Genomic DNA, 19,818 nt, shown 5'->3' with positions numbered 1-19,818 from the left:
AGGCATGAAGTTAAAAAACAGATAAGTATACAAGATCATTTCAGATGGTGATAAGTGGGGTGAGTAACATAATGCAGGTGCTGTGATATGTGAAGAGTGACAGGTAGGGGGAAGGGAAGGGACCAGTTTTAATTAGACAATCAAGGAAGACCTTCCTGTGGAAAATACTTCAGGCTCATGGCTGAATGGCATGTTAGGGCCCGCAGTAAGAACATCTGAGGACAGAAGGTTCAAGGCCGAGGAATGGCATGTCCCAAGGTCTCAATGCAGAAATGAGCTTAGGAGGTCTGAGGAACAGGAAATGCAGAGAGGGTAGGGTATTAGTAGGGGGTGAGGTCCCACAGCCAGTCAGAGGCCAGATAACTGGAAGCCCACGGCAAGCAGTTCTATTCTGAGTGCACTGGGATTTAAGCAAGAAATCCAACGAATCTAGGTTTTATAAGATAATTCTTGTTATTTTCACACAATATAAAAATATGCATTTATATGCTTGTCCCTTTCACTGGATTATACATCCTTAGCAAACGGGCCATTTATCAGCAGAGCTTAGTATAGTGCCCGGCATACAACGCTGCACTATAGGTGCTTATTAAATAAACAATGAATGAATTGCTAATTCCTTGACAGTGAAGAAGCAAGATAGTAAATGTTCCCTGACCCTTTCTACTGGTCATGATTATCATGTCTAATCCTGTCCTTTTCTGCATGTCTCTTCAGGACTCTACATCATTGATGAAAGCAGCTTGAGAAGTTTCAGACCATTGGGAAAGCATGAGAATGTATTACTCTAAAATCCAAATAGGCTAGAGAGTTTCAGTAACATATGATCATGCAGGTAACTGGCATGAACTCATACATGTAGGGGCTGCACAAAATGTTAATAGGGTTGCTTTACAAGACTATGGATTTTTCTTTCCTTCCTCTTCTAAAAGTTATTTAATATGCTTGTATTATTTTTAAATTGGTAAAGCATTAAAAATTTAAGCCAAAGAGGTGGCACAAGGAATGGCCCCACATCAAGCTGCTCAATCAATGCATAGAAAAAAATTTCCCAAAGTGTGATTTTTCCTTAGAGCATGCATGCAGATTCACCGATATTATAAATGAGGCAGATTAATGCCTGCATATCGACAGGAAGGGTGAACAGAGACTATGACACTTGCTCCCATTGTGATTAGTCACTCATCTCACTCTACAGACAGCATCTTACTGTAACCTCCCTCTCTCTGCTTGTACCTCTGAAAGCAAAAACATACTTACAAGGACTTCAGTTTCAACTGTGAGCCCACTTTTTCATGCATTTTGATCAAACGGTTGTTGCTGTAAATGAACATTCCAGCTTGGCTTCGGTTTTCCACGTTCACGCCATAGAACAGGGAGAGTGTTCTGGCTTTCTTTAATTCTCTAGAGTTAGATTTAGAAAGTTTAAAAAGTTGTTTATTAAATAAACATATATAGTTTATGAAACTGCTAATAATTAAACTAGAAGGTTAACGTCAAAGGTATATATCCAAATGTTTTGCAAAATCTGGTAGGCACACTCAGATGTCTCTGTATAGCCACGTATTCTGCATAAACATGACGCCAGTAACTATGCCAGTCAAACAAAGGCATTTACTGATTCAAAAACACGTCTGCCAATTTAAATTGACAAGAACTAGAAAATGCTGAAAGAGTTGTGAAATATTAACCGGTCTTATAAGTTCATTGCAGCATTTTTTACAAAATGATGACTTGGCTATTTTAAATTTTAGGTATTTCTAACAGTAGGTGTGATTTCTAAATTTCAGCATCTTCTCAAGTCTCCAGATATCCCACACAGACTGGAATGCACCAAAAGATATTCTCTGGCTTCCTCTTAACCTTTTCCAAAATACAAGGTAAATAAGTTATTACCATAAAGCAAGTTTACAAGGGCAACAGATATGAGCTCCTGTTTTTCTGACTGACCTTCTATATTATGTTTTGTGTGAGTTTTCTATTAAAAGTATAAAATAGAAATTGAGAAATACCACAATGTGATAAAAACAGTTATGGTAAGGAGTTGTGATATAAACATCTGTAATATCAGAGGCTGCTAGAAGCTACGAAAATGCCTGGATGTGAGAGGCAGACTTGGTTTCAGATACAAGCCTGTCTTTGTAATAACCATGTGACCATGGTTGTGCCTCTTAAACTTTCTGTCTCATTTGAGAAATGGGACTAATACCTGCCTGGCCACTTGTGATGTTATAAAAACTAAAAGAAATAATGTTAAATGTAAGCCTGGAACAGATTAAGTACATAACAATTGTTATTTTCTTTACCCAATCAAGGATGACAACAAAAGTAATTCTCCTGCGCTCACCCTGTAGCTCCCCTCTCTCCACAAACTTGGTCTTTTGTTTTATGACCATGTGCTATTACATTTGACATAATATACTTACTGGACTAATTAAATGCATCTATCATTAAAGAACAATTATAAAGTTCTACCAGGCCTTCCATGTGGATATGATATATATAGAACATAAGATATGAGTTAATATACTATATATTTATTAAACGCATGTATATCTAAGGTTAAACATATAGGAATCAAACTTTTTCTCAAAAATCACTACTCAGTAATGAGATCCCAACTATTCAACAAAAGTACTGACTGTATAAGGGATACCTAAATACGGTATTACAGTATATGACACAGTCACTCTATAATATTAAATGATATACTGATATTCTTCGATTAAAAAACCCAGCATTTGACCATTAAAACAAGTTCATTGCAACTGGCATTATTATTAATAAAGTATTGATTGGTCAGTTTTCAAACACTTCACTGTATGAAGTACCTCATACAGTGAACTTGTTTCAAGAAGGTTTTTATTTCTAAAGCCTTAGGGCTTCATTTTTAAATTACATATCTATGACATTTATTTAAATTTTTCTGGTAAATGCATAAGTAACATTTCACATTTATTTATTTTGATAAATGCAAAAGTGACATTTAAAATTTAAGTTTTGAGGAAAGTTATGGAGGAAAGTTATGGTTGGAAAGTTATGGTCAGTGCATGGTTCACAAAAAATAATGTTAAGAACTAATCATACTTCCCTTAAAAATAGTTTCACAAAGGTATCACAGCTTTCAAAGTCCGATCTTATGTGGGCAGCAGTGATTATTTTCAGTTTAACTTGTTTAGCATTTGAGTTGGACAGCAAGTTAATCTTACAAATGTAAATATCTGGTTTTGTTAACATATCCTTGCTATTTATATTTTAGCGATATATAAGCAATACATTCACGTGAAACATTACTTCCTATCTTAAATTTTAAGCAACTAGACAAAGGGAAGAAACTGGAACCAATTCTCTAGAATTTAAAATGGCAAATGACACAGAGGCAAAGTGAGTTATCAGCTGATCCTCCGGGCAGTTCACTCCCTCATCCAGACATCTTCATCTAGCCCAAACAATTAAATAATGAACTAATTTTTCACTTTTTTTGGAAGTTTTAACATTATGTAGACACACACGTGTACATGTAAATATATACTTTATCAATATTTTACATTGCTTATCTTGGTTTTGGGACCTTGACTATATTAAATTTCAGATTATAAGATGTCACAAGCTGAAAAAAAAATTGTCACAATAACCACTAAATCTACCTATTTAGAAACCAGAATTTGTTTTAACACAGTACAGAGGATTCCTGCAAACAAAAAACCTTATGTCTCACCTTTGTTTCTCTTTAAGATTCTTTTGCTTTGCTTCTACATCTTCCAAAGCTCTCTGTAATACATCCTGGAGAAGTGCATTGGTTAGGAGAGAACATTATGCCACTGAATTAACAAAAAGCAAGTTGATATTATCCTATTATTCAAATGTTTCAAGGGTAACAATAGCTCACATTACCTAATGCAATTCTACCTTTGTAGATTCTCAATGCTTGATAAATTATTCAGTACCAACACCTTAGAATATAAACCAAATCCTAACCCACTATTCTCTTTTTGTATATATTCAGATATCCTCTCTGCCTTTTAGAGAAAGAAACTTTATTCTCCATAAGGGCACAAAGTCTTTGACAAAAACTACATGAAAACTTGGGTGAGTTATTTAGTGTACCCAGGTTCTGACTTTTGTTTGTGAGAACAATAAATGCTCAATTATGTGACCACTAAGTGTTTTTGCAGGAAACAAAAAGATAATTGAGAAATTTGGTTAGTAGCCAGCAGAAAATATCTCCTTCATATTGAATTCTGGATACCTCTAATATTTCTCAAACTTTCCCTTTATAGGATACCCCATGCCCAGTTATCTTTCTTATTAACACTTTTGATTTGATATACCAACTCATTCACTACTCTAAATCTGGTACGCTCCCTCTGACCAAGCAGAAGAGGAATAATTCATGATTGTTGTTCTCAGGCATCAGAATAGCCTCTTAACATGCTTCATCCTCCTGAGGTGAAAGGTGGGTATCTCTTTTGATGTATGGTACGCCACTGAATGAACACTATTTTCACTGAATTTCAAGTAAAAGAAAGTGGAAAATGGTTGGCAAGTATTCCATTTAAAATTCATCTGCCCAGAAGAATTTAAGAGATCAAAAGTTCAGGTCATTCTGATTTGCTCTCTTCTCTGCCTTAAAGAAACTGGACTGCATCAGATCAACAAAGCAAATTGGTCAAGGACTTCCCTACCCTGCCTGGCAGTGCCCTCAGAGCACAGAGCAGAGGCAGGGAGAAGAAACAGAAGGAGGCAAAAAGGAAGCAAGGTCCTGACCCATTAGTCTTTCTCTGGACTCTCAAACATATAAAGCAAAGGGAAATGATTTCTTAAAAACAAAATTTTAAAAAGCTTAAACTATTAAAAATCAATAATCAATAACAATAAGATAGGTTTACCTTTAATTTTAAAAATGAAAAGAAAAAACTAAGAGAAATTGGGGCAAGCCATGGACAGAATTAGCTTTGGGGCATTAGCACGAACTACTCTTTGATGTCATCCCTTACTCAAGACCTTAGATATGAAAGATCTTTATCAGACACAGCCTTGGTCCTGGAAAGTTAAATGGCAAAATCACTGAAAGGATTCATACATTCAGTCTGTAGAAGAGGATGAAGAGAAGGTGAAGTAAGGCATTTTACCTCCATATTCCTACTTATCCCTTTGCATATAAGCAAATAAATATGTTGCTTAATGATTCACCATCGTTTAAAGCTTCACACCATATTTTTGGTAAGAGTTAGCAAACTTACAATACATGTCTTGCAGCAATATTCTATTTCTCTTAGTTGCAATGCATTATAATTAATAACAATAGTTCTTTTTAACTTATCTTACTCATGGGCATATTGTAAGAATTACAAAGAATGTTTATGAACTGTGTGGAGCAACTCATAATAAAAGAGCTTTGTAAGCTGGAAGCATTGTTATTAATATTCATAATTACAGCATATAATTCCTGGCACTAGCAAGAAGGATTGCTTATTAGACCTTTCCTTGCTTTCCCCATTTATTTAGGTCCACAGGGAGCTATAATTTGAATAGATATTTTCAAGGAGACTTGATAGGCTAGTTTTTTCTTCTGCTGGCTTTTCATTATTTTTTCCCTTTCTCCTGTTACTTTCCTTTCTATTTTAAAGAAATTGCTTGTGATGCTCTTCCCCATTTCAAATTCACCCCATGTTCTGTTCATCTTTTGTCTCTGCCTCAGCCTTGCCCCCACTTGCTGAGTTTCCTCTCCTTTCTCTGCACTCATCTATTCTGTTGACCTGAGTTAAAATCAACTTAATCTGCTGAGCTTATCTGTGCTTAAAAGTTTAGGAAGTAGATGATAAGAGACAACTATGCACAGGAAAAAGCAAATGACACAATTTGCCATTTAATAAGACTACTCTCTTTACATGTCGTACCTTGGCAGAAGATAAAGAGGTTCTGTCACACTGGTTTACTTTGATTTGTGCTTCTTTCAATATGAATTCAGCTGGAAGTAGAAGCCAAATAGTTATAATACAGCAAAATTATTTCAAGCAATTTTAAGTGAGTATTTTCCATACATATAGCATGACCAGTGAAAAATGGCACACAGACCATGATCTCAGAAAACCCTATGTTCCTCTTATAACTTTTACACGTTTTAAATCTGCCTTCTATTGGGCTTTCATTTAGGTACGACAATTTATTGGACAAAAATATACAAATATAAATTCATAAGTCATAAATGAGTTTTTAGCTGACAGAAAATGCGTTAAAATCCACAAAATATAGATGTAGAGCTACTACTCACTCCCAGATACTGGGGAAGAGAGCTTTGTTCCTGCAGTAGGAGGAGTGAATATGTAGAACATCCTTCTGAAAGTGGAGGCAGTGCAGGGATCTAAAATGACCTAACACAGTTATGACAAGCAGGGTTTCTTAGTTTATTTTATTTTTGAAAATAGAGACACAGTCTCACTATGTTGCCCAGGCTGGTCTTGAACTCTTGGCCTCAAGTGATTCTCCCACCTTGTCCTCCCAAAGTGCTTGAATTATAGGTTCAACCACCATGTCCAGACAGACAAACAAGGTTTCTAACAAATATCAATCTAGTTGGAAGTGTGTTCAGGATTATACTTACAATAATAAATAATATCATGAGTAAACAAACTCAGAGATGAAAAGAATGTGTTTTGAAGTTCCACAGAGACAGAAACTACAATTAATTGATTGTAGTAGCTCCTACAATGCCTAGAGCAATGTATGTCTCAGAATAAGTGCACAATTAAGATTTGCTGAATGACTGAACAACAATGATGTAGGCTACAGGTAATCGCATACCAATCTTTACTGCTTCTTCTGCCTTTTTAACTTCATTTTTAAATGCTCCTTTAAAAGAAGATGTGACATAAAGATACTTTCTGAAAAGAAAAAAGAACATAATCAAGTCAGACTATCATTTTAAAGTACATAAGACAATATTCTTTAGTAAGACTATATGCTCCAGAGATACATAATTATTAAGAAAGATTCATCGAGTGAGTTGCATCCAGCTAGTAAATTAGCAAACTTTATACCTAAGCGAAATTCCTTGCCTTTCACTACTTAAAAATGTTGCTTTTGTAAGGAGACTTCATGAGAGCGATAAGAAAATCTGCCCACACAAATGTTCACTTAGACATCTAAAATAGGATAATTTTCTTTAAAAAATTTTATGAAGTTGTTCCCTTATCAAAGTTTCTGGTTAATATGCATAGCCCTCTTACTCAGATTATCATCAACACCGGATAAACTACTTATCCTAGTCCCAAAACAATTATCTCTAACTGCGATGCTCAGAAACACACATTCATGTATCATTTTAAATTACCAAAAGCACATTTTCTACTTTATTGATTGAGAGACCTGTTTTCAAGGTCCATTGTTTTAGTGATCGCAAAGATGCTCTAGAACAATAAAGGAAAAAATATATACACGTATATATCCATAAATTCAAAGAGAACAAAGCATAGGTGAGAAAAGCTCTACAGAACCTGAGGTTCTCTGAATACAGTTGAAAGTATGTGCATCTGTTACAGAAAATTCCCCAAACTGGGCTTTAAAACATTGGTTTAAATCATCATAGAAAGAAAAATTCTAGAATAATATTTGGTTTGAGAATGCTTGAAGCTCTGTAAACTCTAAATGTACATCAATAAGAAAACAGTTAAATAAATCATAGTGCTATGCAATATATTTAACAATGACAAAGTCTCCAAGATGTAACTGTAAGAGAAAATAACAAGTTGTACATAATTTTATGTTTTAAAAAACCTGTATGTGCATGCATGCATGTGCACATATATATAACTGTGTAGAAAACAATATGGAAAGGTATTTATTAAACTTCTAACAGTGGTTCTCCTTTGGGGAACATTACAGATTGCTATAGCACAGAATGAATGACAAGTGGTAAAAAGGGCTTTTAGTTATTTGATTTTTCCCCCATATCTAATTCTGTATTGTATAAATTTTTATTAATTTTACTACTTTTATGAGGAAAATAGAACCCTTCTCCATCAAGAGAAATAAAAATATGAAGAAACACTAAGTACCTTTCAATGCTTTGTGCTGAATAAGTATGGAACATAATACAGCATTTTGGGTGACTGGTTTGATCAGAACAACTTGCAGAAATTTAAACTTTCATTGACTTTAATTTTCACACTTAAAACATTTGTTCAAAATACTCTGGCCAATATCAAATACAGTATTTTAAAATTTAAGTTGAAAAAAACAGACTTCAAGTAAAGAAAACTACAGTTCTGAACTTTTATTAATACAGAAAAAAATTAGCCCCCAGTTGTAAATCATAACTACATTGTAGTATTCAATCATAATTCTTTCTTTTAAGTTATAAGAGTTTACCTGGTTTAATCATATTGTGAAAATAATTCTAATCCTTAATTATTCTTTACAACATGTAATTAGGCAGGATCAATAATTTTCTGGTTCATATAATATTGATAGGTAGAGATGTGGATGTCCAACAGACCTCCCAAATTTAGTATGTCCACTATGATATGAAGAGAAGTCCATCCACCATTCCTCCTAACCTCTACATTTGCACTTCCCCTATCATTCCCAAGATTTTGTTCAGGATAAAAATTTAGAAGGCCTTCTGGACTCCTCAATTTCTCTCCACCCCATATCCAACTCATTGGCAAGACCTGTTGGCTCTATCTTCACAACACATCTGTAATCCAGACACTTTTCATCCCTTCCACCATTACCACCTGAGCTCAAGCTCATTTCTCTCCTAGAATACAGTAATAGTATCTATCCTACCTCAACTTCCCTCCTTTCTTCTTGTTCCATGAAATCAGTTCTCTACTCAACAGCTAGAATAATCTTTTAAAAACGTAGATCAAGTAATGCCACTCCTCTGCTCAAGTTATTCCATTCTCAATACAGCCACCTCTTCGTGTCATGTTGCTTCAGGCCTTACCTGATCTGCCCAATCTACTTCAATCTGTTTTCTGTGTTCTAGCTAGACTAGCCTTTGATTGCTGTCTTTGCACTTACTGTCCCCTCCTTCTGGAACCATCTTCCCACAAAATTATTGCATAACTCACTGTGCTACCCACCATCCAAGATGTCTCCTGTGTTTTTATTCCTCCTGGTATTAATGCCTATGTGTGGTGCCCCCAATGCAACACTAAATCTAGGCTGACCTGTGGCATGGCAAAAGTGATGGTCTGTCACTTTTGAAGATGGGTTCTAAAAGGCTGCTAATTCTACTTTGTTCTCTTGAATTGCTCACTCTGATAGAAGTCAACCATTATGTCATGAAAATACTCAGGTGGACCTATGCAATGGACCTTTGTTAAGAGGAACCAACTTGCCCCAAAAGACACACACACTCATATGTTTATTGCCACATTATTCACAATGGCAAAGACATGGAATCAATCTAGGTGCCCATCAATGTTGGACTGGATTTTTTTTAAAGTGGTACATATACACTATAGCATACTACACAGCCATAAAAAAAGAATAAAATCATGTCCTTTGCAGTGACATAAATGCAGTGGAGACCATAATCTTAAGTGAATTAACACAGAAACAGTAAAACAAGTACCTCATAATCTCATTTATAAGTGGGAGCTAAACACTGAGCACACATGGACATAAACATGGGAACAACAGACACTAGGGAATACAAGACGGGGGAGGAGGGAGGCAGGGATGGGGGTATGGGTAGAAATTATCCCTATTGGGTACCATGCTCATTAGCTGGGTGACAGGATCCATACCCCAAACCTCAGCATCACACAATATACCCATGTAATAAACCTGCACATGCACCTCCTGTATCTAAGATAAAAGTTGAAATTAAAAAAAAAAGAATTACCTGATATTTTATCATCCATTTTAATTTACATGTTGTCTTTCCTCTCCCACTAGAACGTAAGCTCCATGAGGGCAGGAATTTTCTCTTTTTTTTCTTTTTTTTTCTGAGACGGAGTTTCACTCAGTCTTCCAGGCTGGAGTGCAGTGGTGTGATCTCAGCTCACTGCAACCTCTACCTCCTGGGTTCAAGCGATTCTCCTGCCTCAGCCTCCAGAGTAGCTGGGATTACAGGTGCAAGCCACCATGCCCAGCTAAATTTTTGTATTTTTAGCAGAGATGGGATTTCACCTAAGAATCTTGGCCAGGCTGGTCTTGAACTCCTGACCTCAGGTGATCCACCTGCCTTGGTTTCCCAAAGTGCTGGGATTACAGGCGTGAGCCACCATGCCCAGCCCAGGAATTTTCTCTTTTTGGTTTTGCAAAATGTCCAATGCCTACAAGAGAGCCTTGCACATAGTGGTCATTCCATCCACTTGCTCTTACGCATTTGTATAATAACTACTACTATTGGTTTACAAACATTTCAGAAACCTTACTGTTTTTATGTTTAACATAAAACACTGTTTTATTTTAGTCTTCATAATAACCTCAGTGGCAGAGGAATTCTCAATTCACAGTGGAGAAAAGAGTAAGACTCAAGTAATTGCCAAAGGTCCACAACTAGTAAATGACAAAACCTAAATTCCCATCCAGGTTTGGCTAATCCAAATTTTGCTTCCAACTATCATACTGTAATAAAAGATTAAATAATTCAGTACTGTAAAAATTCAAAAATGGACACATAACATGCATAGTATACAAAAGAATCACTGTTCAAAAATTACTAGTCTGATGGGTGGGTGGGGTGTTAGGGTATGGAAAGCATCCCTAAATACTGAATTGTTTTGGAAGCATAGTGTTGCAGAGTATTCAACAACAGAACATAGCGTTAATGTCACCGAATAACTTAAAAAGGACCATGAGGTTCCTCTGAATGCAGGGTAACACCCATCCCAACTCATTTGGGCTCCCTTCAGCATCATGGGTCTATGGTTAAGCAATGTTAATGAAGAATGTTTGTTGCCTAAGATCAAATAACATAACCATATAATAATTTGTCTTTATTATATAAACAATATTTAAGACTCCAAGAATTATAGACTTATAAAATGTTTAAGAGACCTGAGAAATCACCTAGAAATTTTTTCCAAAGTAATAATTTCTTCCATGATCTAGACTCCTACAGAGACAAATTTGCACTCATCTTGGGTGGGAGTCCGTTCCATTGTAATACACTCGAATGGGAAGCAGCCATCACTTGATATAAGTAATTTAGGTAGATTACACTCAATTTACTAAAATTCCTTCAGAAAATAGAGACAAATCCACATTTTCCATGGGCTTAAACTATTTTTTACCCAAACTCACCGAGAGAAATTTAATTTGAAAAGATTGGCTATATTGATTGATCCAGGAGACACTTGGCGCTCCCCAGAAGAATAAGACTGATGAAAAGGAAACATTGCTTTGATATTTATTAGGAAATGAATGAACTGATTTATAGGGAAAGTCTCAGGATTGGAATATTTTATTTTCAAAAGATGATGGGCGGTATAATTAGAAATCAAAAGTAAAGCTTTTGCAAAATTCATTGGTGTGTGCTCAGGGAGTACGATGCAGAGATCTATAATTTTGGTATTAATATCTTTAGGAGTGATTGCAAGGCCCCTCTCAGGACAGCTACTGCATTTTCATGCAAATAAGACAAGATGACAAATGTAGACATATTATAAAGAGCTAATGTGGTATAGGAGAAGCAGCATTGAATGTGGATTGGTAAAGAATTTAGAGCCAGAAGGTTTGAGTTCTTCTCTAGTTTTAACATTTCCTTATCTCTAAAATGATGATGATAACCTAAAACACAGTCTTACTGCAGAAATCAAATGAAATAGTTCAGGTAAAAAGGCACATATATATAGGCAGTGTACACAAATTAAATGTTTCTCCCAATAGATATCAAGGTCCTCAAAACAAGAATTAATCTTATCTTTTTTCTATTTTTCCGTAAGTTATTGGGGTACAGGGGGTGTTTGGTTACATGAGGAAGTTCTTTAGTGGTAATTTGTGAGATTCTGGTGCATCCATCACTCAAGCAGTATACACTGCACAATATGTTGTCTTTTATTCCTTGGCCCCCTCCCACTCTTCCCCCCTACAAGTCTCCATAGTCCACTGTATCATTCTTATCCCTTTGCGTCCTCATAGCTTAGCTCCCACATATCAATGAGAACATACGATATCTGATTTTCCATTCCTGAGTTACTTCACTTAGAATAATAGTCTCCACTCTCATCCAGGTCATTGCAAATGCTGTTAGTTCATTCCTTTTTATTGCTGAGTAGTATTCCATTGTATATATATACCACAGTTTCTTTATCCCCTTGTTGACAGATGGACATTTGGGTTGGTTCCATGATTTTGCCATCATGAATTGTGGTGCTATAAACACGCATGTGCAAGTATCTTTTTCAAATAGCTTCTTTTCCTCTAATCTCAGACTCACAGAAAAATCTGATAAATGTTTGGCGTGTAAATGAAAGACTACCCAGAAACTACAACAAGAAAATGACCATTGTGATGGCATGCATGGTTGGACAAAATGGATTTTATAATATGTAAATATAAACTTAAAGGCCAGACCTAGTGCATGGCCAGGCACAGTGGCTCACGCCTGCAATCCCAGCACTTTGGGAGGCCAAGGCAGGCGGATCACTTGAGGTCAGGAGTTCGAGACCAGCCTGGTCTACATGGTGAAACCTCGTCTCTACTACAAATACAAAAATTAGATAGGTGTGGTGGTGCACGCCTGTAATCCCAGCCACTCAGGAGGCTAAGACAGGAGAATCACATGAACAGGGGAGGCAGAGGTTGCAGTGAATCAAGATTGCGCCACTGTACTCCAGCCTGGCTGACAAAAGAGAGACTCTGTCTCAAAACAACAACAACAAAACCTTGAAAACATTTATGTTAAAGTAAAAAAACACATAAAATATAAATCAACCAGATACATATTTATAAATATATTCATTCTATATGTATAATATAAGCATGTACATATATGGTTTAATAGTTCAAATGTATTGTGTAAACAGAAGATATATGTGAACTGTGATCATTTAGTGGAACTAATTGTTGTCAAAGCACCTAAAATTCACTGAAGTAAAAAACAAATTTCTACTCGGGGTGATGATCTAACTTAACATGCTCACTGCAGTGTGTTTCTATTACTGCCAAATATTTGTTCACATCCAATTACTCTTTAGCAAACCTTCCTGGATGTGGTTTAAATTTTGTTTATAATGTAAAAATCTTACTATCAAAGTCAATGTCCTCACTTTGACAACTTTAGGGAGCACATCAATTTCATAAATAAAAACTCCGTGAAGATAACTGAAGAAAGATGAGTTACCTGGGTCTGTAGAGGCAATAGCAAAGATGTTTAGTCTTAACTCTCTTGGCTTGAATGAATATTCTCATCCATGGGTTAAAATACAGAATAGATGTGTAGGCTCTGAATGACCACCTGGCTGGGAAACTGAAATAGAAAATACAAAATGTCACAATACAGAGGACACAACAACCACATCTCTTTGAGAAGAAATAACATCAGACTATCAGGTTATTATTGTTACTACAAGAAGCTTCAGGAACTTTTCTTCTAAAACTAATGACACCACAAACACCAGCAAATCTCACAACACTCACTTCATTAAGGAGGCCTCTAAACACAGACCCAACACAAGTAACCTACACTTTGGTTAGAACTGAACTTTTGTTGGCAACCAACTGACTCTAAGAAGGCTTATATCAGCAATCTAAAATATACCTTCCATTAAAGTTGTTGACCTAGGAGAATAAAGTCAAGTCAAATAAACAAAACAATCCCTCGTTCAAACACAACAAAAAGAATCCAGGCTCACATGAATAAAAAGCATTTCCATCAAGTCCTTATAAAGAGAGAAATACAGTAAAAATGTTTCATTTGTTTTTAAAATTATAATCAAGAAACATAAAATTTCATTCCATAAGAGCAATAAGTATTAAAATAAGTATTTATGGCCCGTTGAGGGGAAGCATCTGACCACATGATAATGAAAAAGGAGAAAAGGAAAAATAAAGGATGGGAAGGCAATAAAATGGAAGCAAAACCAACATAAATAGCCTATGAAGAAAACTACCCTTGTAAAACTGCATCTTGGGAAATTACCATGTCATTGTATACTTATAACTCCAGAGAACTTCTATATTAAAGTCTGTTTATGAACTGTAAATCCTCTCCAATAAGATAGGAAATAAAGATCCACAACAAGCCCAGCCACGCTGAAGAAGCGATGCTCTTTACCACTCGGTCACAGAAAAGGCCACTCTACAAGGTCAAATGGAAAGCAGAGAGCTGTAAACCCATCATTTTTACACTTGTACCTCAGTCCAGAATAAGACAAAGATGATGGGAAAAAAAATGTAAGGCCTGTCTAACGGGGAACTACTCAACAGGTCAACACTATTGCCAGTAACTCAGTAAGACAGGCAGAGCTCCAAGAAATTTTCAAAAATGAAGATGAAGCCATAAGAAATTCAAGAATTACCTGGTTGGTTTTAAGTTCCTTCAGGCAGGATCTGAAGCTCATTAAAAAGTCAGGAATTTATTTTAATTGTTCCAAAGGAAATTCTCTGAAATAAGTACCGAGCAGAATTTTCCCAGTATAAATTACATATTAGTATCTAGTCCATCACTCTTATTCCCTAAATATTAATACTAATGTATTTTTTAATGTAACAAGATAGGCTGTCTGTATTTGGGTGTTGCACTACAAATACAACAATGTGGTTGCTTTTAGTATACCTGGAACTGCACAATTAAGTATGTCCTCACCTGATAAAAGAAATGGAAAGAAGTCACCTTGGGACGCTTGCCATTATTTAAATCCTTTCTGGATCTCCTGATTTTAAATTGCTCTTAGAACTGGTAGCTCTTTCTTTTGACTCTCTTCAAAACTGATACATCTTTATCATTTGAAGGTAAAAGTCAAAAGTAATTCAGAGACAACTTTGAGAATTTGAGAAATATGGTGACAGATAAAACCAGCTAAACAAATTTTGGCTAAAAAAATATATATATACACACACGTATGTGTCATGAGGATGCAAAGGCATAAGAATGATACAGCGGACTTTGGGGACTTGTAGGGGGGAAGAGTGGGAGGGGGCCAGGGGATAAAAGACAACATATTGTGCAGTGTATACTGCTTGAGTGATGGATGCACCAGGATGTCACAGATTACCACTAAAGAACTTCCTCATGTAACCAAACACCACCTGTACCCCAATAACTTATGGAAAAACAGAAAAAAGATAAAATTAATTCTTGTTTTGAGGACCTTGATATCTATTGGGAGAAACATTTAATTTGTGTACACTGCCTATGTATGTGCCTTTTTACCTGAACTATTTCATTTGATTTCTGCAGTAAGACTGTGTGTTTGGTTATCATCATCATTTTAGAGATAAGGAAATGTTAAAACTAGAAAAGAACACTAATCCTTCTACCTTTTAATAGCCTAATTTATTCACTCATTCAGTAATTAGTTATAGGTAAATGTTCATAGTATACATGTTGGGGATCCTCAAGGTGTCCCCTATGTTAGGAGATTCACTGGAAGGACTCACAGGCCTTACCACACAATTGTACTCATGGCTTCGACTTACCACAGTACTGCAGAGAGGACACACAGTGGCTCACAAGGGAAAAAAAATAGTTGGAGTCTGGAGTAATCTATCTGCTAGCTTTCCTACATCCTCTCCTCCTCATGAAAGTTCACACAGAGCATACTTTTCTCCCAGCTATGAAAATGCAGCAACATGTGTATGTTTCCATCTAGGAAACCCTATTAGAGACTTAGCATCCGAGGTTTTTATCAGGAAGCTAGCCACACAGGCACCTTCGGCCTAGCATGTAGCAAAGTTCCAGAGTACCAGAAGGAAAGGAGATTTGCATATAAGCCATATGGTTTGCACAGTCTAGCACAGCAAGCCACTGTTATCAGCTAAGAAAGGTTTTATGTCATTGTAGGAAACTGTTTACCAGGCAAGTTCCCAAAAGTTGGCCACAGACCAATTTTACAAGCAAGCCTTTCTAAGAGTAGACACCTGCTATGTTAACCTTTTTTTCTCACATGTCTACTTTCGGAAGTTCCTGTTTATTTGTGACAAATAGAAGGGTACTACCTCTTATTTATGATGTCTTTGATAAAAAGAAAACAAAGAGGGCTAAATATAAAAGATGTAAGTGAAATGGACCACTCCATTATACATGTCAAACTTTTTTATATGATGCATAAGATCCTTCACGGTCTGACCCCCAATTAATTCTCCAGCCTCATCTCTTGTCTTCAATCTGGCCATTCAGGACCATTCTCAGTTCTCCGGCCATGTAATCATGCTTTCTTATCCAAGGCTGGCATATTCAGTTCTTCAGTCACTCTTGCTTGGTGCACCCCTTTTCACCCTGCGGTATACAACCTGAAATTGCACTTCCTTTCGAAGCCTTCCCTCAGCCCTGAGAGAGGTCAAGTGCTCTCCTTTGTGCTCCCCTTCCTTCTGTACTTCCCCTGTCAAAGCACCTCCCACTCAGCACTGTCATCCTCTGTCTGTGCATCTGCATCCCTAACTGGCTGTGAACTCCATGCAGCTAGCGCGCTCATCAATAAAAATACGTTGAATAAATGACAATCATTCAGGACTTCCCTGGCTTACTTTGGAATAAACAACAGAGGGTTCCTTATGTAAGAAGGATATTTTAATGAAGGATTATCCTCAATGGCAACACTACCAGTCTTTACAGATAAAGCCATCCACTTAGGAAAGGGAGATAAAAATATGCTAAATAGTCAGGGTATCTTCAGAAGATGAAAGGAAAAAATACTATTACTCCACACTCACCAGGAACTGTTCCATGTATTCTTCAAGAGTTTTTCTTCCTGTTTCCTCCTAAATACCTTTCTTTCCTCCTAAATACCTTTCCTTTCTCTCCTTACACTTTGCCAAAAGTGTCCATATTTCTGTCTTTCTCTCTCATTTTCTACGTAACTGGCTATAATAAGAAACTGAAGAAGAGACAGAAAAAAACCCTATAACACACACACACACACACCCCAGTCATAGGATAGATGTGGGGAAAGAGGAGAGTATTTCAAGGCAGAAACTGGCTTCATAGTCTGGATATAATAGGAGGGCATGGAGTAGAATCGATGCTTTTGTCCCCTGCTCAGCACTGGGTATTTTTAACAGTCTCTAATTTAGCCCCTACCTGTGGCTGTGCTCTCTGTGTGGCCTCTTTCTTTTCCCAATCTGTCCACAGTATTCTGCTGCTGTTTCAAATGCTGCTCCATGTGCCATGTATCATGGGTGGATCAGTGTGTTGCAGTCATCAAACTGTGTTAAGGGCAGTGAAGGAGCCAGAAAGTAATGTTCTGTGGCCAAGGCCACATTTCCTTATCTGCTGATTCAGATTCTCTGTGGCTGGAGTCTAGAAATGTGAGGTTTTAAAAGCCACCCAGGTGATTCCTTTGACTCTGCCAGGTTTGGACACCACTGCCTAGCTGACCTACTGGACGCGGTGGTAAGTAAGGCAGGTTGCCACAAAGAAGGGAGGAGAACAGTCTCTCACAGGTGTTTGGACCTAGATACCAGCTGAGAAATACAACCCCTACATTATCCACAGTGGGCACACAGACAACAGACCCCCATCTAGCCCAACAACTGGGCTACTTTTATAAGGTCCTGGGTTGAGAAAATGCCTCCAACCTGCAGACTAAATTAGGCTCCTTTTGCAATATCTCAGAAGTGCCATATTTTTATTCATGAAAATATTACATAACCAAAATTGTTTTCTAAATTACTCAAGTCCTTAAAAATATCTGAAGACATTTTGAAGTTGAAATTAACAGGGTTTGTATTATCTTGAATATAAATAAGTGCATAAAGATTTTTAACTAGTTTAAATTCTGAACTTTGAAGGGGGTAACCAAATTTAATATTAGGGTAGCTTATACCTATGAGAAATGTCAACTCGAAGAGGTAATTTTTTTTAAAAAGTTACAAGCTACACAAAGTAATGAAAGTGCTTCTTTTGTGACAACCACAGTATGGCAAGCAGCACATTAGAACAATTTGAAGCTATAACTTTTGATGTGTTCCTGGGCAGCTCAGTTAAGACATAAAAAGTAGAGACATTATGGAATGCTGCCCAATGACTGTCAATTTAGAAACATGCTCGCAACGTGGCACCTAATTTTAAAACATTATCTAGCACAAAATTTCAACTGCATTACTCTGTATTATATCATCACTCTCAGAGCTGATTTTTGGATGGGTTTTTCTAGCTGTCTGAGATCGATCCCAAGCCACCATGGCGGATTTCAGGGATGTGCCAAGCCCCTTTGATGACAGCCAATTGCATGGCATGCCTTTTTCACTAGGGGCTGTGCTTTTTTCTAGTTTCTTACAAAGTTGAGTGATTAATATTTATAATGTTTTGAAGATAGTTAAGTCACTGAAAGCAACATGAACACACAGAAATAATATGCAAAGGAGACAGGGTGAAATGGACACATGGTCCTGACCTCCAAAAAGGGAATCAAGAAAGATGATATAAGGTGTGATCTGGCCTTCACAGTTTGGAACTCGAAAGAGATTTCAAAGGTAACAGAAGTACTTTACAAAATATTTTAAATTCCCTCTCTCACCATAATGAAGATCTCCAATGATCTTCAAGGATGAAGGACAATGGATGATATTGAAAGTCCAAACACCTTATAATGAAAGCATCTGTCATGTCCCTAGAAAATTATCTAGACATTGACATTCAAATCAATTTACTTGAATTTAATTCATTTTTTATTTGCTATGAACCAGACACTGAGTTACTTTCCACAGCATGATAGTAAGCTAGAAAGAAGTGTTGCAGGAAAAAGTAGAATGAGGAGAATTGTGGAAATTACTAAAATATACAGAGATTTTCCACGTGCCTGGTACTGTGCATGTTCTATTTAAACAGCTTCCGTGTGAAGTAGATGATGTTATAGCCTTATTTTATAGATGGGAACACAGAAGTTTGGAGACTGAAGATAACTTGCCACTAGAATTAAAGCTCTCCCAACTGAACTCAAGTCACTCAATGGCATTATCAACCTAGAGTTCTAGTCTCTTCAATTTGCTCCTACAGAACCGAATTCAAAGATCTGATGCCAATGTTTTCTAGTTCTATACATACCTCACTGTACAATATAAGTCATATGGCAGTAGACAACCAATATCTCCTAGCCATTCAATTAAACCTAATGTCTCTGCTGATAGATCATGCCATTATGTAAAAGAATATCCTTTTGGAAAAACAAAGACATTTACAGAATCAGGCTAGTAGACTAGGAATATGTATCATTCTCCTGCTAAAATTCAAGGAAGACTATTAACAGTGTGAAGAATAAGAAAACTATATGACTCAAAGACAGACACACAATGGGAATTATTAAAAGTTAAGAGAAAATCTTGGCCCATGCCTACGTCCTGAATGGCATCGCCTAGGTTTTCCTCTAAAGTTTTTATGGTTTTAGGTCTTACGTTTAAGTCTTTAATCCATCTTAATTTTTGTATAAGGTGTAAGGAAGGGGTTGAGTTTCAGTTTTCTGCATATGGCTAGTCAGTTCTCCCAACACCATTTATTGAATAGGGAATCCTTTCCCCAATGCTTGTTTTTGTGAGGTTTGTTGAAGATCAGATGGTTGTAGATGTGTGACATTATTTCTGAGGCCTCTGTTCTGTTCCATTGGTCTATATATCTGTTTCGGTACTAGTACCATGATGTTTTGGTTACTGTAGCCTTGTAGTATAGTTTGAAGTCAGGTAGCATGATGCCTCCATTGTTCT

At 36.6% G+C, this 19,818-nt stretch overlaps 1 protein-coding gene across 4 annotated transcripts in view; it reads right to left on the bottom strand.

Moving 5' to 3' along the window:
• Positions 1-19,818, bottom strand: part of MORC1 (MORC family CW-type zinc finger 1) — a 155,599-nt gene that overhangs the window by 90,679 nt on the left and 45,102 nt on the right. For all 4 annotated transcript variants that reach the window (XM_050778900.1, XM_050778901.1, XM_050778902.1 and 1 more), the window contains exons 9-13: positions 13,304-13,429; positions 6,805-6,884; positions 5,901-5,971; positions 3,719-3,783; positions 1,261-1,404 (exon numbers count right to left, since the gene is read on the bottom strand). In XM_050778900.1, the coding sequence (XP_050634857.1) occupies positions 1,261-1,404; positions 3,719-3,783; positions 5,901-5,971; positions 6,805-6,884; positions 13,304-13,429 (486 nt within the window). The remainder of the gene's footprint in view (positions 1-1,260; positions 1,405-3,718; positions 3,784-5,900; positions 5,972-6,804; positions 6,885-13,303; positions 13,430-19,818) is intronic.

Source organism: Macaca thibetana, chromosome 2 (genome assembly GCF_024542745.1).
Source record: "Macaca thibetana thibetana isolate TM-01 chromosome 2, ASM2454274v1, whole genome shotgun sequence".
In the NCBI taxonomy this organism is placed as follows: Eukaryota; Metazoa; Chordata; class Mammalia; order Primates; family Cercopithecidae; genus Macaca; species Macaca thibetana.
The sequence above is the reverse complement of the archived record's forward strand: the minus strand, read 5'-3'. Positions and strand labels throughout refer to the sequence as shown.